Here is a 27,322-nt window from a genome sequence, read left to right on the forward strand (position 1 = left end):
GCAGAGGCCCGGCCATGCTCAGAGCAGGGGTTGGAGGACGCTGCTCTTGCAGTGTATTATATGGTCCTGGATGGTCTTCAGCTCTCCCCTCCTCAGGGAGAAGAAGGAAGAAGTTCCTCCTAATGGTATTTTCTCCCTGCTGGAAGGTCCTTTTCTTGTCATCTTGGCTTCCCACCACTCCCCTTCATCTGCCTGGGCGATAGCTGCATCCACTAATCATTTACACACTAGACTCTTTGGAAAAAAAGATAAATAAGCTCTGTAATAAAACATAATGAGTATCCTACTGTTAACATCAGGAGCAGCCCTGCGCTGGGAGGGGGACTTGGTCACTCCAGCACCCCAGCAGTGGAGGTTGCAACTCCTGCATCCTCCAGAGATGCTGGGGCACCAACATCCCCCAGGGATGCTGTGTTCCCCAGCACCGGGAGCAGGGAGGCTGAGCTCTGGCTGCCGTCGAATCTGGGAGGGAGATCTGAAAGCACTGGCTGCAAGGCTGGCGAGCACGGAGGCATCCGGCACAGGCTGCCGAAGCCGCGGCAGAGGATGCTTCATCTCAGCCCCTCACCTGCAGCCGCTCAGCTCAACGAGGTTTCCTAAACAGATTTCGCATCTTCCTTATAAACATGAACCACTCAGATTGGTCTAATGAAGATGAAAGAGCCTTTAAAGTGGGAATCATAGCTCCGGTTTGGGCCATAAAGTATCTCAGAATAGCTCTCCGTCATGGGAAAATATTGCAGATCGGGGGATCTGTCAGGGAGGATGGAGGCAGCTGACGCAGTTGTGGGCGCTGCGGCAAGATGGTTCGGAGATGGATTTGGGGAGGATGGGTCCGGAGAAGGTGTGAACCAAACTGAAATGCTACAGAGGCTATTTCTTGAACCTCTGCTGCTATGCCTCTTTAGTAATCCACTCTGGAGGGTTTCATGCAGTCCCGGAGTACCCGGGTGAATCTGTTGTACCCCAATATCCTTTGGCAAGGAGGTGCACACGTCTGCAGCCCGCTGAAGGACAACCCACCCCCTTTTTGTTTGTTCTCAGCCTCTTCTCTGGCTGCTGGAAAGAGAGGAGGATCTCCAGAGATCTCTCCAGGATGGAGCATCTCCACCCTGAGGCAGATGTCTGGATGAAGTCGCTCAAGCACTCTCTAGGTCCCTCCAGCCCCAGTGTCCTGCTTATGGGCTGCTCTCCCCGTGAGGTTGCCTTTGGGGTGACTCCTTTCCCTACAGAATACCATGTTGAGTAAAATAGAAGCAAATGTTTTGCCCACCCAAGGCAAGACCATATCTGGTCCCTTCTGGTAAGATCGCAGGCAAACCTCCGTGTGTGGCTTTGCTGTGTCCTGCAGTTTGTCTTCTTATAAGCATGCAAATCAACAACTGTGCTTCATAGGGCTGGCAGGAGGGATGCTCATAACCCATGTCTAGCTCTTGCTTGAGCCCAGACCCAACAAAAATCACTGTTAGGTGCTCCAGGAGGATGGTTCAGCCTTCAAGGGCCACCTTGTCATTACATCCTGGAGATGGAAAAATGCTGATGAAGATGTGTTTCTCCACCTGGGTAAGCCCAGAGCTGGAAAAAAGACCTTAAAATCTTAGAATCATCCCCTGATCCTGATGCCATCCCCCTGGGATTCTTGTGGAGAGCAGTCAGCGGAGGTGATGAGCAAGGTCAGAGCCAAATCTGCCTCAAGCACATTGGACATCGGGTGTAAAAGGCCATGCAAACCCTGGTAAACCAGCTCTGAACACTGTCCTGCTGCTGTTAAACCTCCCGCACGGGGCCTGGTGTGGTTTTGGGACATGGTTTTACCCCAAACCACCCCAGGGTAGAGTCAGGAGTTAGCAAAACCACAGCCGTCCGCAGGGGAGGTTTGCACATCACCTCCCTCTTTTGGGTGGAAAAAGAGAATTGAGCCCTCCAGGCATGAGCCAGCTGTCTGGGGGGGGGGCTGGAAACTTGGCACCAGATGAGTTTCCCCATCTCTCCAACCCCCTCGGATCCCCCATCACCCCCAGCCCCTTTCCAGGCTTGCCCCAAGGTGCTATCCTGCACTCAACACGTTGCAGAGGATGGAGCATCCCTCCAGCTCGCCCGTGCAAGACTGGGCCAAGGTGCATGTAGGACCCTCCTGGAGGCCACCACTGCCTTTACACATAGAGTGGCCAAGGCCAAACCTATAGAAAACATGAGTCCCGCCGGGCTTCGGGCTGCTGTGCAATAGGGAAAATGTCCGCAGCCCAAAGCTGGTCCAGCTCGAGTGGAGCGGAGAGGCTGGGGTTTGATGGGAGCAGAAAGGGAGCAGTGAGCCTGGCCGAGCCTCCTGGCTGAGTAAACTTGTCCATGCTCTGGAAAAGCCACCCCCAAGCTGGAAGTTTCTCTCCCGCTGCTTTTACACCCAAAACTGGTGGCTGGAGGACTCCCTGGCACATCAGGCAGAGATCCACGCTGCCTGCGCTCGCCCTGCCCGGGGTGAGAAGCCGCTGCTGTCCTGAGAGCTTTGCTTTTAACTAAATCCCCTTTTATCCCGCAGAAAGACAACCCCAAATCCTCAGCACCCATCAGAGCACTAAGCCCTCCCACGCCTGAGCCCAGGGAGTGACGGATGCTCCTGTCCGGCGTGCCGGTAATAAACAACCCATGCCAAATCCACCGCCGTCGGTGCCGGCTGGTACCCGGTGAAGGACTTTCCATCCAATCCCCCCCCACACTCCAGCTCCAAAGCTGCAAACGCAATTAGCAGCATCGCCTGGAAAACTTTGCTGGCTGCAGTTCGCCGAGAGATGCTAATCCCTCCATCCGCCGCGGAGTCAGATCCGGCGAACGCCCGTCGCTTGCTCATCTTTTGTTCGGTACCCGGAATGGTCCCTCTCGCCCCCCCTCTCACCCCTCCTTCCCTCCAGCAGATGCAGCAGATACGATCATCGGGGGGGGGGGATATAAAAAGCCGCCGGGACCAGCGGCCGAGCGGCAGACGCTCGCCGGGAGCGTGCGGGAGCGGGGGACGGAGGGTGTACGGTGGCAGCGGTCGGGCTCCCACCCTGAGCACAGGTAAGCCCCAAAAACCAGTGACCAAGCCCTGTGGGTCTCCCCCATGTGTTTTGGGGTGCGTGGGGGGAAAGAAAGTTTGCAAAAATATGGGTTTGATGGATGGTGGGGACCGGTCGCTGCGGGGGGTGACACGCTGCGATGGACGGCTGCCGGGCAGGGCTTTCCTAGGGAGGGAAGGGCAATAAAACACACTCTTCCCTCCCTGCCTCCGGCTTCTTGCGCTCTTGCCTCCATTTATTGTTGGGTTTATTTGCATTATCGGGTGTTAATGTGTTACAGAGGTCCTGCCCTCGGTGCACCCACCGGACCCTCGGTGCTGCTGCACTGGGGGATCCCAGGCAGCGACACCCACAAATTCAGGCAGAAGACAGAAAAGCAACCTTTGTGTTTAAATTTGGCTTGTCTCACTGTTTTATTCCCCTTTCTGAACTTCTATTTGCTGTCATAACCATCAGGGTCTTTTTTTCCTTTGCCAGAGAAAGTTCCCCTCCACCCAGGTTCAACCTGGCATCTCTTGCACTAGAGGGAAGGGTCAGCTCTCTCCTCCAGCCACACATTTTGGGCCAAAATTAAATTTTCCTTCTGTTTTCTTTCAATGTGGGATGGGGTTTTCCTCCCGTAGAGCTCCCACAGCATGGGGGAAAGTGAGACACGTGAGTCCACGCTGAGTTAAATACGGCTGCTTGAGAAAGAGTTGGGGTTTGCAGAGGAGAAGCAACCCGGGCATCCTTGGAGACCCTGGAGCCAGGTCCCATGGGTGCCCGGGAACCAACCCCAACCTCATCCTTGATGGCACAGCAGCAACTGCTGCTTCAGCCCCAAGGTTTCAACCAGATCCTGGGTTAATTTTGGCAGCCCCTGGGGCATGCTGTGTCCCAAACGCCGCCAACACTTGCCATAGCCCTTCCCAAAAGCCAAGCAACAGACTTCAATATTATTTAATGTAAAACATTCACGTCTTACTCTTCTAATCCTAATTTAATATTATTTACAGTTGTGTCTCCCACCACGCAGGAGTTTTGCAGCTGCTCGAGGGGCATCGCAGGACAGGTTAGGAGGGGGCACATATTTTTTAGAGGATTCAGCTTGCAAGCAGCGAGTGGTTGGCAAAGGATGAAACCTCGAGACAGCTCCCTAACGCTTTCCCCTTGCAGCATCACTCATCTTTATGGGGTTCTTAGGAGGCGGCAGCAATCCCCGATGAGAGCGATTGTCACCTGCGGTAGCAGTGACAAAAGACCTGGGCTCCAGAGAGACGCCTTTCGGTTCAGAAGGCAAAAGGAAGAGGCAGGAGGGAACCTTGCCCATTTTCTGGAGCGGCTGAGCAGGAGCAGAGCGATGCGGGTGCAGGCAGGGAGGCAGCTGCAGGTGTTGCCTTCCCTTTTCTTTGCCTCAGTTTCTCCTCCGGCAAAATCAACCCTACGCTCCTGGGGTGTAGGGGGGTGCATCCCTTTGCAACGAGCTTGAAGCGGGAGGAAAGCTTTGCAGAACGAGGGGTTTGCAGCACTAACGCAGCTCCCGGGGGACAGGCAAAGCTGCGGCCCCGCGGGAAGGGACAGGGCTGGGAGACGCAGGTGGGTGCCGCAGGAGGGGACCCCGCTCCTGCAACCCCAACAGAGGCGACTTAGAAAAGGGAAAGAGTAAGAAAGGGTAAGGCGGACGCATCAAAGAAAACATTAAAGAATCTCCTGAAGGAAAAAAAAAAGAGGGTCGGTGGGGTTTTTTTCCTTTTTTTCCCCCATAGGTCCTGCACGGTTTCTGAGCCCGCAGCCCCTCGCATCCCTCGTGCGAGCCCAGCCTCGTACCCCCGGCCAGGATGCCGAGCGCGGTGTGGAGCATCCTGCCCGTGGTGCTGGGGCTCCTGCTCTGGCACCCCGCCGGCGCCAGCGGCCCGTGCTGGGAGAGCAGCAAGTGCCAGGACCTCAGCAGCGAGGCCAGCGTTTTGGTAAGCCTGGGGATGGGGACTGCCCTCCAGTTGTCTTTGGTTTCTGACCCCCCCCAGGGACCGGCGCGGTGGGGCTGGGGGAGGAGGTGATGGGGATGCCGACACCGTGGGGTGACCCGCAGCAATGTGGGGTGATGCTTTGGACCCAACGAGCTGCAGGTGTTGGTGGGCTCGTGCCTCCTGGCTTCACGCTGGGGGATGATGCTAAAATTATTTTTTGAGCATGCAGCGGCCCTCCTGCACAGGATGAACCAGCTAATTTGGGTATCGGCTTTGCCCCGCGCCCAAGGGTGCTTGCAGAAGGTGGTGGTGGCAGGACGGTGCGGCGGCTCGCCTTGTGCGGGTGCCGAGTTTGCTCCAGGGACCCCACCGTGGGAGCTGTGTGTCCCCCCCAACCCCCCCAGCACTGTTTCCAGCCACCCAGGGCCGGTTTGGTGCCCGGGCATGATGCTCCAGGCTCAGCCCTCAAAGCTCCCGACTAAGGGGGTGACACCGGCACGGGGACCTCAGCAGGGCACGAGCGTGAAACCGTCTTGTGAAACATCCCGCTCCGTGCAAGCAGCCCTCCCCGTGAACCCCCCCCCTCTCCCAGGGGATACCCGGCCACGTACTCACCTTTCCCGCACCTCTCCCTGCCCCACGCAGGCGTGTGCCGTGGCGTGCAGAGCCGACCTGTCGGCCGAGGCACCCGTCTACCCGGGGAACGGGCACCTCCAGCCCCTCTCCGAGAGCATCCGCAAGTACGTCATGAGCCATTTTCGCTGGAACAAGTTCGGCCGGAGGAACAGCAGCAGCGGCGGCGGCAGTGGGGGGCACAAACGGGAGGAGACGGCGGGGGGCAACCCGCCGCCGGCATCGCTGCCCGCCGTCCCGCCGTCCCGCCGCGAGGAAGAGGAGGGAACGGGGCTGGAGCGGGAGGAAGGCAAACGCTCCTACTCCATGGAGCACTTTCGCTGGGGAAAGCCGGTGGGACGCAAGAGGAGACCCATCAAGGTCTATCCCAACGGGGTGGAGGAAGAGTCGGCCGAGAGCTACCCCTTGGAGTTCAGGCGGGAGCTGGCGCTCGGCGGCACCGGGGCACCGTCCGAGGAGGAAGAGGAGGAGGAGGAGGAAGGCCAGGAGGAGGAGAAGGCGGCCGGCGGTGCCTACCGCACGCGCCATTTCGGCTGGCACGCGCCCTTGAAGGACAAGCGCTACGGGGGCTTCATGACCTCGGAGCACAACCAGACCCCTCTAGTGACTCTTTTCAAAAATGCCATCATCAAAAGCGCCTACAAGAAGGGGCAGTGACGGGCGAGAGCCCGAGGGGCAGCCCACCCCCTCCACCACCCCTCCCCGTAGCTTTAGTGTCCCGCTGGCATGTGTTTCACTTAGAGATCACTCGTTATGTCATTCTTAATTAGTACTCCGAAGGGGTCCGCTCCCGGGTTTCACTGGGTGGGAAGAGGTTCGGGATAAAGACATCAACCGCTTTGCCGCACCCACTGGACACGCACAGGGAGCGGGGATGATGCCCAGTTTGGAGCACGCTGGATGATTTTCATATTTTCACTGAGCTGTACAATACTGTAAATGATAGATTAAAAGAATTCTAAAAAAAAAAATAACAACACATTTTTTTGCAAGCTAAACAGGCGTCAGCAACATCTCTGGGGTTTGTAAAGAGGCAGAAAAGATAACTGCAAAGTAAAGTCCTGCAGCTGCGGGGTAAAGAGACATGGCTGGGAAAGTGCTGGGGACCATGTTTTAGGGTGGGGGGAGAAAGAACAATTTTGCACCCCCAACTCGGGAGCTTCACAGGAGCCGGCCACGGGGCTCCAGCAAGGGTGGGCTCGCTGCAGCCAGCCCAGAGAGGGCACCAGGGGCTGCATTTTGGTGGGGGCCAGCTCCTGCACACCCCAGCGGCGTGTGTTTCGGTCCCGGAGAGGAGCTCCACGCTGATGTGACACGAGATGACAGCTTTTGCTGGCAGCTTGGGGAAACGCAGCATCCTCTGGGTGCTGTCCCAAGGAGCAAAGGCACCGAGCCAGGCTCCCCCAGCACCCACCTCGCAGGTAAACTCATTAATCTGCCATTAAACAATAATGCTGAAGAGCTTGGGGACTAGGGAAAGCTTCATTATTTATAAAGTAACGCTGCTAACTCATGTAGTGAAGCAGGGGGGCAGGCTGGGGAGGAGGCCAAGTATAAAACTGGTTTCATGGGGAATTAAACCTTGATCGCCTCTGCCCAACTAACAGCTTATTGCTGCCAAAGCATAACCATGCCCATTCCCCCTTTTACACACTTCCCAGGCAGCAAACCACCAGCATTAATATCGTAATGCTGATCTCATGGGCTGGCTTTGTGCTTCCCACCACCTCCCGCTCCACTCGAGGATGGAAAGCGAGTGCAGAACAGCCGCAGATGCCCCAGTGGGATGAACCCACCACTCTAAACAGGAGCAACTTTGGGGATTGGTACTGCAATGCACAGGGCTGTGCATCCCCATTTATTTGGTATAAGATGGTGGAAATACTGTTAAAGTAAAACAAGGCTCCTATTAGTGCTTTTCCCCCCACTCCTTAGCTAAGAGATGTTCTAAATCAGTCCTTAACATAGCGAGGAGCAGAGGGGCTGCTGGTGCAGCATGTGCACGGCTGGAGCACACGTGGCACAGTGCCCACCACATATATTTTGGTCCCTCAAATAGCTTTCCAGGTGTCATTATCTCCCATTTTGGCCTTGGCAGGTGGGTTTGTGCACATTCATGCATTCTGTGAGCAGAAGCCCAGGACCTTTCCCCATGGCCCTGCGCACTGCAGAGAGCTTCTGCAGGATGGGGGAATATCATTAAATGAGTGGTTTGGACTGCTTATAGAATCACCATCAAGGGTATTAGCAAATGATTTTAAAGGAACTTATAAAAAGTGTGAATTCACAGAGTTTGATGGCAAGGTTCACTCTATTACTTAATACACAGATGAAATGTACAAAAGAAAATCAAGTTAGAATCAAACTAGAATTATTTATACAGAGACCGAAGATGCAAAAGGCTGAGAGAGAAACATACAAAGGAAAATCGAGTTAGAATTGATTTTTTTATAATTTGCACATAGCTCAGGGATGTAAAAAGGAAGGGGAGACCCTCCCATTGAGTCATGAGGTTCAGAGAAGACCCCCTTGCTTTCTAAACTCCTGATGGAGCTCAGGTGCGGCTGGATCCACTCCTAGTCCCAGACTCAGGCAACGGTTTATGTCTAAAGGGATTATGTGTGTAACAGCAGTCTGAGGTTCGTTTACAGTTTGAGGTGAATCATAGGATTTAGAAAAGGCAATATTTGTACTTGTTATAGCATACTCGGGTTAATTCAAACACATGCTAAGAGAGAGAGAGAGAGAGATAAGCAATGGTATACCTGTTAAAAATTCCCCTCGAGTTCAGTGAAAATATTTACGTCAAGCATCTCAGCATCTTTCTCAGCGGGCGAAGGGTTGAGCCTCAAGGAGCAAAGGGTACCAGCCCAGGTCACATTGTCGGCTTTCGGCAATGGTCCTCCGATTTTCACCAGCCGGAGAGTTTGCGGGCTCCAAGAGGCATCCCCCTCAGAGGGAGATGCTGGGCACAGCTGGACCCAGTGCAGTCCAGAAGAGCTCAAAGGGTCTCACGTGGGACCACTGTTTATAGTTCACCAGATGATTCCCTTTAGTCATCAGCAAGTTACTGGGATTCCAGTAAAACCAGCACCATTTTTCACATGAGCTACGATTCAGATAAGGAAGGCTCCAAGGCTGTCAAGGAATAACTAAAACCAGATAAAGGATGCTCCAAGACTGTCAGGGAATAACTAAAACCAGATAAGGGATGCTCCAAGACTGTCAGGGAATAACTAAAACCAGGTAAGGGATGCTCCAAGACTGTCAGGGAATAACTAAAACCAGGTAAGGGATGCTCCAAGACTGTCAGGGAATAACTAAAACCAGATAAGGGATGCTCCAAGACTGTCAGGGAATAACTAAAACCAGGTAAGGGATGCTCCAAGACTGTCAGGGAATAACTAAAACCAGATAAGGGATGCTCCAAGACTGTCAGGGAATAACTAAAACCAGATAAGGGATGCTCCAAGACTGTCAGGGAATAACTAAAACCAGATAAGGGATGCTCCAAGACTGTCAGGGAATAACTAAAACCAGATAAGGGATGCTCCAAGGCTGTCAGGGGATGACTAATATTCCCAGTCCCCACCTCTGCCGGGCAACAGAAGTCCTTGGTAGGGTCAGTGCTGCTCCCCACCTTAGCCATGCCAGAGTTCCCAGGATGGTCAAGGGATGCTTAACCGCCCAACTCATTACACAAATGCTAAGGCCAAATGGGAATTCCTGAGATCACGGAGCGGCCCGGGACAGGCTGGGGGATGCACCACCACAGGGAAAAATGGAGGAAATACTGAATTATAAAGGATGATAAAGATGAAGCCCGGTTTGGGTTGGATCCTGGGCACAGAGCTGGGGCAAGGAAGCTTGTCCACAGCCGAGGCCATCCTCTTCCTCGCCCCATGCCTTCCCTTCTCCATCCCAGCAGCAACCACCCATTGTCCCAGGGCAGAGAGACAGCACCCAGCTGCCCACGCCAAGACAGCAGAGCCCCTAAGGTGGCAACATCAACATTTATTTGAAAAGGGCATTAAGACGGTGCATTTGAAAATATCAACGGCTTCTTGGCCCTTTTAACAACCCACTCACCCCCTGCCCTCGGCTACACATGGAAACACCACAGTGCTCCGAAATACAGAGATGGAAATGCACACATGCACCTAAACTGACGACTTTATAGAAATATACTTTGTCATCTATACGTACACAAATATCTAAACTAAACGTGATGTACAAACAGGTCACTTACACCGTGTGTGTGTCTGGGGGGAACATTTACAGGTGGAGTTTGGGTCCCAAAATGCGGAGGGGCAGCGGTGAGACATGCTGGGGGATGCAGACGGCTGGGAGGTGATGGCCCCGGCCCCGCTGCAGGGTCCCATGGAGCAGAGCAAGGGAAAAGCATCGGGACTGGAGGGACCGGGGGCTGCTCCGCAGGGATAACCCGCAGTCCAACGCCTGGGAGCAGAGGCCGGGGGTATTTTTTGCCCCAAAAAGGATGATGGGCACCCCAAGATGTGCCCCGTGCTGTCCCTGTGGCTCCCCTCCTTCAGCGTGAGCAAACCTTGTGCTCATCTTCCCACCTTCGTTGTGGTTTTGAAGAGTTTTGGAGGTGTTTTTCCTGTGGACACACAATTTGGGGGTTAATTGCTTTTCCTACTGCGTTTTGTTAAAAATTTTAGTGCTTTTCATTAAAACAGCCACAAAAGCAAACAATTCTTCTCCAAGCAGCCTGCTTCACGTTCCTGCTGCCGACCCCAAAACCTGTCCCAGCCAAAACTCAGGCTCCAGCGGGACCAGGCGTAACCCGGGGAGCAAAAAGGGCTTGGGGACAGGGGATGGAGACACACGGGGACCCTGAGGAGAGGCAGCAGCAAAGGGAGAGGCTCGGGCACTGGGCAGGACTGGGACTGGCAGAGCCACACTGGGAGTGGGGCAGCACTGTGATCCAGCCCAGGGACTAAAATAAACCCTTGTTTTTCCTGTCCTCTTAAGCTAGATCATTTCCTAAGCCCAGATTACAGCATGACCACACAAACAAGTGGTGACCTTGGGGCAACTGCGAACTGTATCCGCCACCGAGGAAAAAAAAAAAAAGGGGGATGGTAAAGTGTAATTACAAGCTTAAAATAACTGCCTGAAGATCTGCAGCAAGAGGTGGCAGAGAAACAGGTCGTGGCTGAAGCAACCCAGCAGGGCACGGGCAGAGCCGGCGCGAACGCCGAGCGGCTGCCTTTACCTGCTGTCCCTCCCCGATGTGCAGAAGCAGCTCCCACGTCTCCAGCTGTCTAAAGCTGTGTCTCTTCACGTGGCAAAGAAGACAGAAGCAGGGTGTCTGGCCGGAGGGGAAGGGGCTGCCCGAGCTCGCAGGAGAGACCCCCAGGGACCCCCAGGCTGCTCGGATGGCAATGGTGGGGAAGCTGCAGGCCACCCGACTGCGAAGCGTGCCCAAGCTCGCCTTGTGAACAGCCTTAGTGCACCGATACTCGAAAGGCATTTGGGAGCAAGAGAGACCCTGTGAATGATTGAACACCTCCTGCAAATGACTGAATACCCCCTGCGAACAACTGAATACCCCCAAGTGACCTTTCCCCCCCGTCCCTACTGTCTTCACCTTGCAGTTTTGGTTTGGTAGGACCCAGAATTTTTCTACCACGTGTGTCTAAAGCAAAACTTTCGATAGGCTCATCTCCCCCAGCCCAAATCCAGTTTTATCCTATTGCACAAGAAGAGGTGCGATCCACGGCCCGCCAGATGCAGGGTCTGCAGGGTGTATCCTCTAAAACACCTCTTATCGCAGCTATTTCCTGCAGTACTGGGATTTCTTTGTGATTATGGCTCAGCTGATTTAAGACTGGGCTTTGTCAAAGTGATTCTGCTTAAAAAACCAAAACAAAAAAATTCTCTCTTTGAGACAGGAACCCCAAAACTGTGAAAACCCGACCCAAAAGTATGAAAACAGTGGGTTAATGTGTTAATATTCCCCAGCATGGTGGTTGCTCGTGCCTCGTGTCACCGCCCCAGGCACCCCACTGCATGCCCGGGCACGCTGCCTGTGCGCTCAGTCGCACCAGCCCCCCGCGAGCAGCCTGCCGGTGACCCGGGTGAGAGGCACAGCTCTTGTGGGTTTTTTTCCCCCAAAAAGTGGGTTTTCCCAAAGAAATTGTGTTTTCAAGTGACCTGGAACCAGCCAGGCTGCTGCGTGCCCCCACATTGGGCTGAGACGATCGCCACCCTCGTGCTGCACCGGGCAAGCCGTCCGTCCAGGGCATCGGGGCACCGTGAAGCGCCCTGGGGAATTTGCCACGCAACGAGGGGGCTATGGGGAGATGCAGGCTCACAGGCCAGGAGCTGGGCGTGGGGACTGTCCCCCCCTCTAGCAACCTGCCTCAAGCACCAGCTCGAGGAGGCTTTGGTTTTGCGGTTGCCCCAGGCTCCGGCACGCTGCACCCCAGACCCCCTCCTGCCTTTTACACCCTCCAGCTTCAGCCCTGCCCCTTGCTGGGGCTCTTGACGTGGCCGATAGATGATGCGGGGAGGGATTCCCCAGGGACCAGATTTGCTTTATGCTGGGAAGATGTACATACCCAACGTGCTCTGCCCGGAGCCAGAGCATCTCCTCTCCCCTTCCCGAAAAACAAAACCAGAAAGGGAGGTCACAGCAAACACCCACCTCCCCGCGCCGCTGTGCCCTGAGCCTCCTGCACCACCAACCGCTGCGAAACGTGGTTGCGGAGGCAGAGGGTCACAAAATAAAGTACGGGAGACGGGTTTGTGGTGCCAATGAATCTTGGGGTGACCTCGGTGTCCGTGTCCCCACCCGTCCTGCACGAGGATGCGCTCCCCACAGGGTCAGCAGTCTCTCCCCAGGAGGTCCTTCGGTGCGAGCTGTGCGGTGGTGGCTTTGCCCTACCAGCACAGCCGCCCTCAATACACGCACAGGTCTGGGAACTTCATCTCATACACCGGGATGGAGTGGTTTTGGGGCTGGCCGTAGGCAGCTGTGATGGTGCCGGAGGGGCTTGGCGGTGGCCTGAAACACAAGAGATGGAAGGAGGTGGTTTACAGAGACGTTTGGTGAGAAAGCAAAGCCTGGTGCAGAAAATGTGCATTCCTGCACCATTGCAGGTCTCCCCGGTGCCACCATAGCAGAGGGGAACTGGGGCAGCAGATTTTTGGGTGGCTCGACAAACTGTGCTTGGCTCAGCGTGCTCAGCCGTCGCCCCAACTCACCGTATGGTGATCTCGAAGATCTGGTTGAGCTTGCTCTGCAGCAGCGTCGCCTGTAACACAGACACGGCGGCCGTATTAGTGCGGCTGCACCCTGAGGACCGCAGCGGTGCAAACGGAACAAACACCCCGTTGGCCTTCCCTGGTCACCAGAGCAGAGGGAGGGTGGCCTGGCAAAATTCAGAGCCGCGTTGTCACCGTCCGCCGCTCCCCAGCAGTGCCACCGCAGGGATTTAGAGTGCCGCAGCCCCGACTCACCCGGGCACCGCAGTGGGCGGCGATCTCCTCGAATGGGGCTTTCTGAAATTTCTCCACCACTTGCCGCCTCCGTTCCCGCTCCTGCTCCTCCACGGCGACGCTGTCTACTGAAGCAGAAGGGACATGGCTCTCAGCTGCTCCCTACCTGCATGGACCACCACATCCCCACCTCCCCAGCAGACAGCGTGGATTTGGGCATCACTAGAAAGCCAAGGAGAGGGTCTCCAGCGTCTGGCTTTGGGACCAGCCCCCCCAGGAACACCTCCAGGGCCAGGAAGGGCTATGAAGCTGTTCGGTCACCCTGCAGCCTGGGTGCAATGCTGCCGTGGCAAGGCGCTGGGGACTTATCCATCCACGGTGTGCACACGCAGACACAGGGGTGACAGTACCCATGCACGCACACCATGCCAGCCTTCACCAATCCCTACCACGGCCGGCTCCCTCACTTACCTATCGCCTTCTTCAGCGTCTCGTATGTGATCTCTTCTGCTGGTGCTCTCTAAAAGAAGGGGAAAAGCAGATGAGGCTCAATGCACAGCACAGGATACCGTTCCGGGATTACAACAACCCAGAACCAGCATCCCAGGCTGTACTGTTGCACCAAAACACAGTCTGTCCTTAAAGATCAGGGATATCTTTCCTGGCAAAGAGTGCTTTTAAAATGTTTCTTCAGGCTGGACTAGCCAGGCCTTACACCTCCCCAAAAGTAAAGATTTGCCACCCAAACAGCAGTGGGAGACCCTTCCTGCTGTGTGGCTCCCTGGATTGGGTTTGCGTGGCAAGGTTTTGGTAGCAGGGGGGGCTACGGAGGTGCTTCTGTGAGAAGATGCCAGAAGCTTCCCCCGTGTCCGACAGAGCCAATGCCAGCCGGCTCCAAGACGGACCCACTGCTGGCCAAGGCTGAGCCCGTCAGTGACAGTGGTAGCACTTCTGGGATCACAGATTTGAGAAGGAAAAAAAAAGTTGCTGTCACACAGAAACTGCAGCCAGAGAGAGAGGAGTGAGAACACGTGAGAGAAACAACCCTGCAGACCCCCAGGTCAGTGCAGAAGGAGGGGAGGAGATGCTCCAGGCGCCGGAGCAGAGATTTCCCCTGCAGCCCGTGGGGAAGACCACGGTGAGGCAGGCTGTCCCCCTGCAGCCCAGGGAGGTCCACGGTGGAGCAGATCTCCACCTGCAGCCCGGGGAGGACCCCACGCCGGAGCAGGGGGATGCCCGAAGGAGGCTGTGACCCCGTGGGAAGCCCGCGCTGGAGCAGGTTTGCTGGCAGGACTTGTGACCCCACGGGGGACCCACGCTGGAGCAGTCTGTGCCTGAAGGACTGCAGCCTGGGCAAGGGACCCACACTGGAGCAGTTCGTGGGAAGGACCCGTGTTGGAAAAGTTTGTGGAGAACTGTCTCCCATGGGAGGGACCCCACACCAGAGCAGGGGAAGAGTGAGGAGTCCTTCCCCTGAGGAGGAAGGAGCAGCAGAGACAACGTGTGATGAACTGACCGCAACCCCCATTCCCTGTCCCCCTGTGCCCCTGAGGGGGAGGAGGTGGAGAAAACCGAGAGTGAAGCTGAGCCTGAGAAGAAGGGAAGGGTGGGGAGAATGTGTTTTAAGATTTAGGGGGTTTTTTATCATTACCCTACTCTGATTTGTTTGGCAATAAATTAAATTAATTTCCCTGAGTTGAGTCTGTTTTGCCCGTGATGGTAACTGCCGAGTGATCTCTCCCTGTCCATATCTCGACCCACAAGCCTTTCGTTATATTTTCTCTCCCCCGTCCAGCTGAGGAGGGGAGTGATTGTGCGGCTTTGGTGGGCACCTGGTGTCCCTCCAGGGTCAACCCACCACACTTCCCTTGCAGGCTGGGACCTGTCAGTGCCTGGAGGGGAGCGTCAGGGGGAGTCGGGGTGTTTCTGACCCCGCTCGCTGCCAGACACACCAGGACTGAGTTACGGGCCCCTGCGCTCGCAGCCAGTCGAGCAATTATGCGTGCAGCCAAATGAAGAATTAGAGAGGGCTTAACCACATACTGTCAGGTTACTAAAAGCATGCAGTGCTGAAGGGATGAGGCAGCCCCTCCAGCTCTGGTGTAACACAGTACCTGCTCTCGCTCAGGACTGTTTCTCGACTCCACCTCAACCTGTAGGGAAATGGTCTCACCAATGCTCTTCCTCTTGGACAAGCGATCTTCATCTGGGGAGGAAAAGAAAGGGCAGAAGAGCTAATTGCAGCTGTCTCAGGGGCAGTGGGGTGAGCACAGGCAGCCCCGGGGAACATGGCCTCACATCCCATCCCCAGGGTAGCAGTCCACCTGAGCCATCCACCCAAATTCACCCAAACCAGCAGAACTGAGGACTGAGCCAAGCCCAGCAGACTTCATGGCTCCTTCCGTCCAGTCAGCCATACATGTGTCAACCCCAGGAAGTTCCCAATTAACCACTTTATGCCTCAGTTTCCCCAAGGCTACTCCTCTAAAGGAGGGCAGAAAAACAACAGGCCCACATGTAGGATGAGAACTTCACACCCCCATAACTGTGCAGAGCAAGGGACCAGTTTCCTTTCCCCGCCAGTTCTCCGGGATGCCCCAGGGTGCTGCGTACCCGTCAGCTGGGGGATGTAGGGTGTGCTCAGCCGGTCCGAATTGTAGCCGCTGCCGCCCAGCACCTCGCTGATCTTGCTCTGCCAGAAGAAGACCTCCGGGCCCAGGCGGTCAAGGCTTTTGCTCAACCTATGGAGATAGAGGAAAAACCAATGGAGATGGCAGCACCTCTCCTGCTAGAGGAACCATGCCAGCAGGGTTTCCAGTCCCTTTTGGGTCAGAAACAGAGGGCTCTCATGGCTTTGCTTAGTTCCAGCACAGCCCGGCTACATCACGCTATTTCTGCGCACACCGGCACAAAGTCAGAGTCTCAGAAGGGCTCTCGACCCATCACGAAGGATACGGATGCACTCAGGGAGCACCACCCTGACCTAGGGAATGTCTCAAGAGAACAGTGGCACTCACCGGGGGCAGCGTCTCCGTAAGGGACCGCACCACCAAATGTGACCCATGCCAAGCGTGCCAGCAGGAACGGGACAGCCCAGCCAGCCTTGGCCTGAGGATGCTCAGCACGCAGCAGGCATCCTCGAGCCGGTGGCATGGCAGAGCAGCAGGATGACATAGCAGATCTACACCCATCCTGCTGTCAGACAAGGGGAAGGATCAGCCTGCAGAGCTGATCCCGGCATTTGGCTGGCTGTGAGCGCAAGCCATGGCGGCCACCCCCTTCCCTGGCTGCAGGGAATCCTCCTCGGATTCTAAACAGGCTGAAAACCACTTGATGTCCTTCCCACTGTGCGATCCCCAGATGGGAAAGGAGACAAGCACGGGCAAGTGAAGGGTTGATAAACCCATTATCGCCCACAATCTTAAGGATGCCAATCCCTCAGGAGCAGGTAGTGGGGAAGAAGATATTTTCCAGGCTCTTACCTGGGTCTCTCCACAAACACATCTTCAGGGAGCAGATAGGGAGCTTCCTTCTGCCGCATCTGGATGACCTGTAGAAGACAAGCAAGGAGCCAAGCTCAAACCCCACGGGTGGCCAGCAGAGTCGATGCCAGAGCTGCCACGGACAAGGCTCCAGCCCTGTCCCCAGACCCTCCCTCGCACCTCGTGGATGTGCTGGCAGAAGGTGGGCACGGTGGTGAGCTGGCTGATGAGGTTCAGGTAAGCTGCACCGAGGGCAAAGAGCGCACAGCGGTTGTACGCTGTCAAGTTATCCTCGTTGATCTGGGCAATCTCCTGCAGCAGAGACACAGACCCATGAGATGAGGACAGACAATGCCCCAGCATGGTTCCCATCCACCTGATGGCATCCCCTGCCCTGCAAACATCCCAGCTTTTGGAGCTTGGGTTTGCAGCATTTCAGAGGCTGGCAAGGCGACTGGCATCTCCCCCCAGCACGCTGGCCTGATCCCACTACGGTGGCAGAAGCTCAGACCAGGTGAGGCACTTGCATCCTGCTTCCTCAGAGACCCCCAACTCCAAAACAGCCCCCCCTCCCAGAGGCTCCTTCCCATCGCATCCCAGCCCACCCACCCCATGGTGCTGAGCACCAGCAGCACATCCAGCTCCCCGCTGCCTACCTGCACGGCCAGCACCAGGCGGATGAGGTCCACCACGACCTCCTCGTTAGCCAGCTCGATGCTGATGAGCATCAGCATGCTGTAGAGAGCCTCATAGTGAGCCTGCACATTGCTCTCCTCCTTGCATATCAGGTAGATGTGCCGGTAGAGCTGCTGGCCATGCTGTGGGGACACGGAGAGATGCGGTCACCCCCTGAGCATCCCCTACGAGTAACACTGCCATCAACGCAGAGAAAGAAAAGCAGCAGGGCCCAGCAAAGGGGCCTCCATCCGTGCGGGAGGGAGCAGAGCTCCTCCAGTCACCAAGCAAATGAAGAAAGGCCCAGGGAGAGGGAGCTGTGACTGTCAGGTGGTGTTTCACCATTTGATGCTGGACCCTGATGGGGGAAGAGGCACCGGCAGGTCCAAGAGCAGAGCCCAGGGCAGGCAAACAGCACTCACAGCACCAAGCCTAGGGAAAGGATGCCTCTGTTGCAGAAGCATTACAGAAATCATGGCTCAGACTACAGCAGAAAAATAAAGCCCTGAGACACATCACTTGACAGCAAGGCATGGGAGAGAGCAGGGCACATGCTGGTGCAAGGGAAACTCAGCTCTGCGACAGATTTTGGTTTGAGTGCTGCATTGCTGCTCCCTGGTGTGCGCAAGGTAAAAAATTGATCCCATCTTGACCTCAAGTTAGCTCCAGAGGGGTTTGCACCACCCTGGAAGTCTTTTAAGGAGGCAGCGGGGGGGCGTGGGTGGGAATAAAAATAAATAAAATCAGGCAACTCTGAAAGCCACTTGATAAATAGCTTTTGTGATACCAGCAGTTCCTGAGGTACACATTCCTTGGGGCAAATAGCAGATTTAGGAGTCTAGAAAGGCCCACGCATGAAGCGCTGATGGAGATTGAATCCCACTGGCTTTTCCCAGGGACATCCCCAGGTTTAGAGGCATCATGGTACTCCAAGACTCAAGTGTGACTTGGGGAAACAGAGGCACAGTCCTCACACTGGTCTGCACAAGGACAGCTTGACCCAGACCCTGACACTACCTTCTTCATGAAGACAGTATCTTGGCGCGAGCATTTGTCCACTTTCAGCTTCAGGACCGAGATGTCGCTGATGGTGCTGCAAGGAAAGGCCAAGGGGAAGGGAAAACTCAGACACCGGAGGGAGGAGGCATGATTCCCGCATGCCTGCAGAGCTGCTGGCCAGGAACGAGATGTCCGGGAGAAACCGAGGGGGAAAACTAAAGGCGGCTTTTAAAACCCATCTGAGCAATTCAGATATTCAAGAGTACTGAGGCAAATCACTACAGGATTTCAAGGCAGTGGCACTCGGGAGCACAAAGGCAAGTTACAAAGAAGTGTGCAAGCAAAGTGGATTAGCAGGACCACAGCAAAACACATGGAGATGTTTCCATCTGGGATTACAGTCACCTTCTTCCAAGGTAATGCAGCATGGACAACACAAGTGCCCAGCAGGCCTATCCATGGGGATGCAATGCAGTCCATGAACCCACTCGAGTTGGTTATTGCTCCTGCACGTCATCCTGGGACCACTGTCTAACCACAGTTACATTCAGCAGCATGGTCCCATGTCCCTCTGGGCACAGCCTCTCAGGGAGACCCTCCACCCACCTGGCTCTTAGCAGACCACTGATCTGCAGCATTAAACCACCCCAGAACTGGTACCAGATTTATTAATAATCCTACCAGCGCTCCCAGCCCTAGCAGATCTCCCTCCCAAGCCCACTCTGCAGGGTCTGCAGGTCCCAGCCCTGTTGGGGGGCCCCCTGGACATACCTGATGGTGGAGAATTTCTGCCGGTTCCCATGGCGATCGATGAAGCTGATGAGGATCTCAAGGACAAAGAGGCGGATCTCAGCATCTTCCATGAGGGCTGCGGAGAGCAGCCTGTCCAGGAAGGCGCTGGGAAGTGCCGTGAGCATGTTACTGCACTGGAAGCCCACAGAGACCTGCAAGCATCAAAGAAAAAGGGAGGCAATGTGACGGTGTCACTTGAAGGAGGTTAAAACACACCAAGAAAGAGGGGATGCAATCAGAGAAGACTAAGTACAGCTGGAGCTTTTCCTAAACCACGCCAGGGGAGAGGGTCCCTGAGCTCAGCTCTGCCATGCCAGCAGCTGGGACCCCCACAGGTCTCGTGGGGGTTGGACACTCCTGCGGGGATGGTGACACGTTCATACCTGGAGGAGGGACTTCAGGAGCATTATCTGTGTCAGCCGATTCCGGTTCTCCCTGCCATGGAGAGAAGAAACAAATGGTAAAATCCAAGTGAAAACAAAACAACCCTCCTTCCATACCCAAAGGATGGAAAAGCCTCAGAAAGGGCAGGACGAATTTCCTGAGAGTCACCACCACAAACAGCCATGCCGTAAAGGTCTCCAGCAAATGAGCTCCAGATTTAACAGCCAGCAAAAAGGCTGCTAAAGGAATGATGAATATCAAAGTATACATCCCGCCATAGGCAGCAGAAACAAGGCAGCGCTCGCATCTCCAGGCAGGCGCAAGCTGAGCTCAGGACGATGAACCAACCTCTGGATGTCCCCATCCCACAGTGACTCCCAAGGGACACCAGGCACTGGCTCTGAACAGGCTCCTCACTTTTAAGCAGCTGAAAATTGGTAAGACCCAAGCCCTCCTGTCCATGGAGGTACCCCTGCTCCCATCTCGCTTCTTGCAAAGCCACCATGAACCACACTTCCACTTCAGTGATGTGGGGGGGTTTTTATGCAAAAAAAGAAGAAATCTTGAATTCTCTACTGCCTGAATTCAGTCTTTTCTAGCCCCGGGGGGACACAGGGAGCTCCCAAGGTATTTCCAGGCTGTCCCATGACACACTGCCTGTGCTGCCTACCTCTGCCCAGGGACTGAGCTACACCGCAAATGGCAGCATCCCCATAAGCTGAACTGCAGGTTGCACCTCCTCTGCAAACTCCTGGTTCACCTACACACCCAGAGCAAGCACCATCCTTCACACAGCGTCAGATGAGACTTAAAAACTCTCCCGGAGGAAGCTCATGTGGAGCTCCCGGGGGAGCTGATAAAGGAGCAGTGACAAACAGCCTGGCACAGCCAGCCTAGCACTGAGAAGCGACTGCCATCCTGGGGCTATGAGCCCAATTCTGCTCCTGCAGCAAGGAAAGCTGCCCCAGCCGAAGGGCACACAGCACCCAGTGTGTCTCCCACCACGTGAATTGGGATTGAACGCAGGCATCGGGAATTACCCCCATGTGAGCGAGGAGCAGAGCGTGTCTCGTATCAGCCAGCAAAATCTCTCTCCCATCAGAGACAAGTGGGAAGAGCCTGACCACACTTTGAAGATAAATATAGCATGAAAATCTGTTTGCTCCTTACCTACATGTTTCAGCACTGATACCCTCGCTCCAAATAGCTCTCATGGTCTGTTCCCACACTTCTTAAGCAATTATGTTGTTTGGGTGTTTTCCTTTCCTTCTCTTCCTCCACCGCTGGGTATAAATACCACCTCCTGCTCAGTGTTAATAAAAGCTCAGAGGCAGCTCAGAGGGGCCACGCACCAGCGGGGGAAGGCAGCGATGAGCAGCCAGTCCCACGAAGCCATACATGAGCTTCTCAAAAGTCACAGACAGCCCTCCCTCACCAGCGGCCACCTCGCTGCCCTGAGACATCCAAAGTCACTCCCCTGAATGGTATTTTTAGTTCCTGGCTAGTTTTGGACATCACCCTGGGACCAAGCTCCTGACAGCTGAATCTCTCAGCAGGTACCCTGAGAAACGCAGACTTCAACTGCAGCACCACTGCCTGTAAACACCTTTTCCCCTTGATGCTCCAGTGTTTCAAGGGGCCCTTGTCATCACATTTGCAGCAGACAGCAAAGCATTTTAAACAAGGATCGCACGTTGCTCAGCTTCCCTCGCTCTTCGGTGGAAGCTCCCGATGCTCAGCCTTTCCGATAATGTGCCCATGTTCCACTCTGTCCCCAAAGGCCACCTCAAGGTGGGAACAGTTTCAGGAGCTCCTCAGCACTTTCAGCCCTGCGTTCGAAGACTTGCACCACCACACACCGGGCAGCAGCAGGGAGAGCAGGGCAGGGGGGAGCAAGAGGAGGGAGGAAGGCATCCATCCTCACCCAGCTTTGCCAGCCTCGATGGACTGCTGCGAGGAGGGCAGCGGCACCTTGTTCATGATGAAGACCATCACCTCAGACTGCTGGTAGGTGGGCAGCGTGCTGGCGAAGGACCCTGCGGGGACAAGAGCCAGTTGGCAGCGCACGAGGCGTAGCCCACCGTCCCCAGAAGCACCCAGCGCCATGGGGTCTGCCCGCCTGCCCCGCTCCAAGCTGGCTGCCGCCTGCCCTCTTTCCCTCCTCTCCTTCCCTTCTTCGGGGGTCTCCTGCCCAGGGAGAAACACGACCCTGCCTGCACACAGCAGCTCTGCCGGGGATGGCCGCGGTTGCAATGCCACCTGCCGATAACCCGCCACCACGCTTGCAGCCCGCTGCGACAGATAAACCTCATTTCCCATCGCCGCTTTTAGGACGAGGGTGACTTTGTTTCACCCCAGATAATCCCGTAGACGCACAAGGCAGAAACCCACCGCGCAGGGGATCGCCCACCAGCGCAGCCTGCGCCGGGCGCGGCGGGACACCTCACCTATGGTTTTAATGACGGCCTCCTGGAACATCCTCTCCTCGTGCTCCTTGATGATCTTGGTGCTGACGCCGGCAGCGCAGTCGTAGCTCCCCGTCAGCGCGTAGTCGATGCTGAGCCGCAGCTGCCTCAGCAGGGTGTTAAACACCTCCAGCACCGTGGGGCCTGGGGGGGGGAGAAGAGGGAGACGGTGGAGCATCGCCGGAGGAGAGCAGCGGTTTTCCCCGTGGAGATGGAGGCTGTAGTTTCCCACAGGACAATGTGGTTTGTGCGTCCCATCACCCCATAAACAGGTTGAAAACAGTCTGGCCAGACACAGAGTGACTTTTAACCCCCACCAGCTTCCCCGGTCAAGACAGGAGAGAAATGTCCTTCCAGGAGCACCGTCAGCTCAGCATATTCACAGCAAGCCCCTGAAAATCCCTTTGCCCCCTGTCACAAAGGCAAAGGCTGGCATTGTATTCAGCCTTCCAGGTTTAGGTCGCTGCACGTGGGCATGGGTGTTGCGCTTGGGAGCACTGAAATGGCACAGAAGAGACCCAAGCACCCATGGATACTCCGGACTGGATCCCCCACTGCCAGCTCACACCTGGGCGCACACCAGAGCCCAGCCCAAACATCTGGCACCTCTTCACCATTCCCACCGCAATAAAAGGGCGAAGAGATGGATGGAGAGGATAAGTTTATTCACCTACCAACAGATCCGGAGGCTGCGATCACTGCTGCCTCCGAGAGGACCTCCACGATGCCTGCGCGCACGGTGGCCGCACTCTTGCTGTTGGCATCCAGGTGCCCCAGGAGCTGCTGGATCACGAGATGGGAGTGCTGCGGCTGGGAAGAGAGCATGAACGTCAGCACGGGTGCTGCATGCACGAGGTGACAGCCTGTTTCTGTAACCCACACGGCTACCAGGGACAAATCCTGCACGTGTGCCCAGCTGCACCGAGTCCCTGCCCGGCTTTTTCCAAGACAGCTCCGGATGCAAAATGAGAGGAGGCACCTGGAGGAAGCCTGTTTTACATGACTGAGCAAAAGCCTGGAGCAATTTGCACGGGGAAAATGATCTAAAGAGCTGTACAGATCTAAGGAAATTGTGACAATTAATCCTGGGGATTTCAGGGAGAAAAGATTTGGTTTTTGCCAGGGTTTCCCAAAGACATCGATACTTCAAAAGGGTCCTGCTGAGTTATTGTGACCTGACGCTTCCAATATGCATTAACAGGATTTTATAAAATCTAGCAGCACTGTAAGGGGTTTTAGTCAGTTTACAGGATTAAAAACAAGAAACGAGAGCAGGGGGCGGAGATCTGCTTTTCAGTGTAAGAGTTCTCCAAGCAGAGCTGTGGCTTGGCTGAGTCCAAAAGCGAAGCAAACTTCCAAAGGGGTGAAGTGGGGCAGCAGGTCTGGGACAGCCTCAGCAGAATGGGAGCAGGGTGGGAAGGCATCACCTTGCCCAACAGCATGCAGGGACCCATGCAAACAGAGTTTCATTGAGATCCACATGGAAAAACAAAGGACGGACCTCTTCCCATCACTTTGGGGTTTACTAAACTGCATTTCCATAGCCCCCAGTGAGAAGGGGAGAGGCTGGCAGGGTCTGTCTCTGAGAATCCCCATGTCTAAGGACGGGGATGCTGGGCTGCAGGTGCTGTCGTGATGCCTCGTTTGCCCAGGGCACTTTTCACCCCAGACAGCCCCTCTCCTTTTCTGTGGGGATGAGAAGCTTGGGTTGATTTACACAGCAACGATCTGGAAAGAGGCAGCTTTCCATGGAAGCCCAACTGCTTCCTTTGGAGTGTTTCACAGCACGCTGCTAGCCCGTCTGATTCAGCAGGGCTTTGCTTTTCGCTGAGAGGGAGGGAATTACTCCCGGGACTGAGATACAAGCTCCACGAGCAGCATCCTAAAACACGTACGGCTGGCGCACAGCCAGGTTAACTAACACCTATCAGCCATTTCCCCACATACCCATGGGGCCCCCAGCCCACGCTGCCATACACCCGGGCTGCGCCTGTCTCCAGCCCATTTTGGGGCACGTTTGGTGGCCGAGCTCATTGCGAGCACTCGGACTCGGCACTGCCGGGATTCGGCAACGCGGCGGCGGCTCTGACTCAGCCCAGGCATGGAGGCAGACGCGGATGCTCCCAAGCATGCACATGCATCCCCAACCGGTGCCGTCAGCCAGAGTCCCGCCAGCTCCCCACCTGGATCGAGTACATGATGATCCTGAAGCAGCAAGTGGCAAAGATCTTCGGCTCCCAGAGTGAGTGGTTATCCAGGTGGCTGGGAAAGAGATGGAAATGGAGATGAAAGTAACTGTTGGTCCCACAAACCCTGCAGGGGTGCAAAGCAGCACCAAGCACCAGGGACAGCCAGAAGCAGCAGGAACCAAATGCTGCAGGCAAGGGCAGGGACACAAACTCCTCTCCCAGGTGACTTTTCCCAGCGACAGCTATCTACCCCATGCTATATTCCTCACTGCATCCAAAAATGAGAGCTCAGCCTGAAACCAAGTTCCCATCTCCAGTGCCGTGCCGAGGGGAGCCAGAGGAGCCCATGCCTTCGCGCCAGCTCTGGCCCGCATTGGCTGTTTCCCCGTGCCTCAGTTTCCTTTGTGCCCAAAATGAGGGATGCACGACTTACATGAGTACGGGTTTGATGGCGTTCTTGATGTTGCCGTACGCCGCTCGGCCCAGCAGCTCCCGCAGACACCTCTCCGCCAGCTCCGTAGGACTCTCCTTCTCCTTCTCGGTGGCTTGCAGCGGGGAGGGGGAGCGGCTGTGAAAGCAGAGGAGGGCGATGAGAGCGGCGCTGAGTGTGCGGCAGCAGTGGGGGAGAAGAGGCACAGAACCCGGCCAGGGAGGGTTGGAGCAAAATGGTTGTGGCATCTGCCCGCACCCCGTGCTGCACAGGGCCGTGGGCTACCCCTCGCACAGCCCACAGCCACCCCACAGCAGTCAAACGTCACCCTGCCAGGCAGCTCCATCCCAGTAGAGCCCAGTGATAAAGCGCTGCTGGATTTGAGCCAGATCAGAGAGCAGCACGGGTGCACGGATTGCCGAGGAGCGGGATGTGCCAGCGTGGCCCCGCTTGCAGCACCAGGCTGTGCCAGGCAGCAGGAACAGCCCCGGCGTCCCTGGGACTGGGATGACGATCACGGTGCTCAGTGCTGGAGGGGAAAGGATCTCATCAGTGAGGACGCAGGACATAACGTCCTCCCAGGGTGAACACAGCTTCCAAGGGGAGGAAGAGCAAAGCAGTCACAGCCTGGCACAAGTCACCCTGAACACGCACACCCCAGAGGAGATCCATCCCTTTTTTCCACACTTGGGCTTGTTTGGCATCACACAAACAACATGAATGCTTTTATCACCTTGATGCTTCAGTTTACAAGAAAAAGGGAAAAGGCATCTGGTCAGAAGCCAGCTTCCCAGGGCTGACACATCTCTCTTAACCTTCAAAAGGAAAATCCCAGGAGGAATTCATGCCTGCTTCTCTGCTCTGCTCTTCTCAGCTAAGCATCTCCCCTTCAAACACCCAGCTGGTGGCAAGCACGCAGCCGGCAGGGGGTTACGCTGGAAGAACGGAGGGTCAGCGAGCAAAGCCATATTTCGGTTCCTGAGATTCCTCTTGCCTGCCTTTAAAATAACTGCTTCGGTAGCGTTTAAGCAGGAATCCCTCACAGAGGTCAGCCCACTGAATGGGCAGCTCAGAGCCTTTGCAAACAGCATGCCTTAACTGCAGGGACAGTGCAGAGAGCTCTCTGCTCCACGGGAGCCACGGTGCCCTGCAGTGGCCAAGGTAGCAATAACCTTCACAGCACCGGGTGACATGCAGAGCTCCTGCCACCTGCAGCATCCTTCAGTGAGATACTCACAGGGTTTCCCCTCCAGCCACTGGCCGCATTTTTCACGAGCTGCAGGCACAAATCAGCCTGCAATGCCTCTGCCTTGCAAAACCTTGGCAAAAGCAGTCCCAGGGCCCTGAAGCTGCTGGCGGAGCAGATAGGTCACGGCAGCAGCAAGCACTCACCTTTCGGCCTCCTCTACATGCTGTAAGTTGAAGAGCAGTGAGGGCACGATTTTGTCCATGTGCTGTGGGTCCCAGATGTTGGCTTGCAGTTCGTCGTTCACCGTCTTCCTCACCACTCCTTGCAGGCCTTTAATGCCAGACATCCGGATCCTAGGGAACAAATTGACACCAAAATGCTACATATCTATATAGCATACGTTATTTTACATTTATATATAGATATATACACGGATGAAGCTGTGCAGGAAGTTGGAGAGAAGACACTGACATCTGCACTGCTGGAGGGGTTCGTGCAGGTGATGCCCCAGTTGTAGAATCACAGAATGGTTTGGGTGGGAAGGGACCTTAAAGGTCATCTAGTCCAACACCCTGCCATGAGCAGGGACATCTTCAACCAGATCAGGTTGCTCAGAGCCCCGTCCAACCTGACCTTGAATCTACCACCTCTCTGGGCAACCTGGGCTAGTGTTTCACCACCCTCAGCGTAAACAATTTCTTCCTTCAGACTAGATAGTCTGAATCTATCTCCCCTCTTTTAGTTTAAAACCATTACCCCTTGTCCTATCACTACAGGCCCTGCTAAAAAGTCTGTCCCCATCTTTCCTATAAGCCCCCTTTAGGTACTGGCAGGCTGCTGTAAGGTCTCCCCGGAGCCTTCTCTTCTCCAGGCTGAACAACCCCAACTCTCTCAGCCTGTCCTCACAGCAGAGGTGTTCCAGCCCTCGGATCATTTTCGTGTCCCTCCTCTGGACCCGCTCCAACAGGTCCATGTCTGTCCTGTGCTGAGGACCCCAGCGCTGGACGCAGGACTCCAGGTGGGGTCTCACCCGATCGGAGCAGAGGGGCAGAATCCCCTCCCTCGACCTGCTGGCCACGCTGCTTGGGATGCAGCCCAGGACACGGTTGGCTTTCTGGGCTGCCAGTGCACATTGCTGGGTCACATCCAGCTTTTCATCCATCAGTACCCCCAAATCCTTCTTCTCAGGGCTGCTCTCAATCCCAGCTCCAGGCCTGGTATACCCCAAGGCAATCCTACTGCCTCGCATCCCCGAGAGACACGGTTTCCCGCAGCCCAACAGATGCGAGCGGGAAAGGCTCTGAACCAGCTAAAAATCATCCTGGCAGCAGCAGCCAGCTCCCATCCACCGTTTTTCCCAGGAGGCCGCCGGGCGAGCAGCAGCCACACATCTCCATGGCACACACTAGCCAAGATGGAGAGGTGGCACTGGCAAGCCTGGGCTCTCTGAAGAATTGGTTTTGGCTCTAGCAAGTCTCCGTTCTCTGGCTGTGGCACACATGGAGGGTTTTCCCATTTCCCCCGTTCCCAGCAGCTGCAGAGCTGAGCTGCACCCACGGGGATGCTGGATGCTAGGGAAGCCTAGGTGCTTTTTGACACCTGCGTCCCTTCTGGGTCC

General features: G+C 55.6%; 2 protein-coding genes across 5 annotated transcripts in view; one reads left to right on the top strand and one right to left on the bottom strand.

Moving 5' to 3' along the window:
* Positions 1-2,363: 2,363 nt before the first annotated feature.
* POMC (proopiomelanocortin) lies at positions 2,364-6,619 on the top strand. Its single transcript, XM_052809571.1, has 3 exons — positions 2,364-3,054; positions 4,799-4,999; positions 5,645-6,619. Exons 2-3 carry the CDS (start codon positions 4,871-4,873, stop codon positions 6,287-6,289), a joined length of 774 nt encoding a protein of 257 aa, XP_052665531.1. The 5' UTR covers positions 2,364-3,054; positions 4,799-4,870; the 3' UTR covers positions 6,290-6,619.
* Positions 6,620-9,626: 3,007 nt separating this feature from the next.
* EFR3B (EFR3 homolog B) overlaps positions 9,627-27,322 on the bottom strand; it is a 41,948-nt gene continuing 24,252 nt past the window's right edge. For 3 of the 4 annotated variants that reach the window (XM_052809757.1, XM_052809758.1, XM_052809755.1), the window contains exons 6-23: positions 25,908-26,057; positions 24,519-24,653; positions 24,080-24,158; positions 22,571-22,706; positions 21,879-22,040; positions 21,356-21,467; positions 19,431-19,482; positions 19,027-19,199; positions 18,274-18,349; positions 17,238-17,399; positions 16,762-16,893; positions 16,582-16,649; positions 15,713-15,840; positions 15,214-15,305; positions 13,571-13,619; positions 13,121-13,227; positions 12,866-12,915; positions 9,627-12,665 (exon numbers count right to left, since the gene is read on the bottom strand). In XM_052809757.1, the coding sequence (XP_052665717.1) occupies positions 12,560-12,665; positions 12,866-12,915; positions 13,121-13,227; positions 13,571-13,619; positions 15,214-15,305; positions 15,713-15,840; positions 16,582-16,649; positions 16,762-16,893; positions 17,238-17,399; positions 18,274-18,349; positions 19,027-19,199; positions 19,431-19,482; positions 21,356-21,467; positions 21,879-22,040; positions 22,571-22,706; positions 24,080-24,158; positions 24,519-24,653; positions 25,908-26,057 (1,969 nt within the window). In that variant the 3' untranslated portion in view covers positions 9,627-12,559. The remainder of the gene's footprint in view (positions 12,666-12,865; positions 12,916-13,120; positions 13,228-13,570; positions 13,620-15,213; positions 15,306-15,712; positions 15,841-16,581; positions 16,650-16,761; positions 16,894-17,237; positions 17,400-18,273; positions 18,350-19,026; positions 19,200-19,430; positions 19,483-21,355; positions 21,468-21,878; positions 22,041-22,570; positions 22,707-24,079; positions 24,159-24,518; positions 24,654-25,907; positions 26,058-27,322) is intronic. The other variant, XM_052809756.1, reaches the window with a different exon arrangement.

This window comes from Harpia harpyja, chromosome 15 (assembly GCF_026419915.1).
Source record: "Harpia harpyja isolate bHarHar1 chromosome 15, bHarHar1 primary haplotype, whole genome shotgun sequence".
Lineage (NCBI taxonomy): Eukaryota > Metazoa > Chordata > Aves > Accipitriformes > Accipitridae > Harpia > Harpia harpyja.

Coding starts and splice junctions, on each gene's coding strand:
- POMC (XM_052809571.1), top strand. CDS start 4,871: ATGCCGAGCGCGGTGTGGAGCATCCTGCCCGTGGTGCTGGGGCTCCTG. Junction 5,000..5,644: donor GCAGCGAGGCCAGCGTTTTG/GTAAGCCTGGGG, acceptor TGCCCCACGCAG/GCGTGTGCCGTGGCGTGCAG.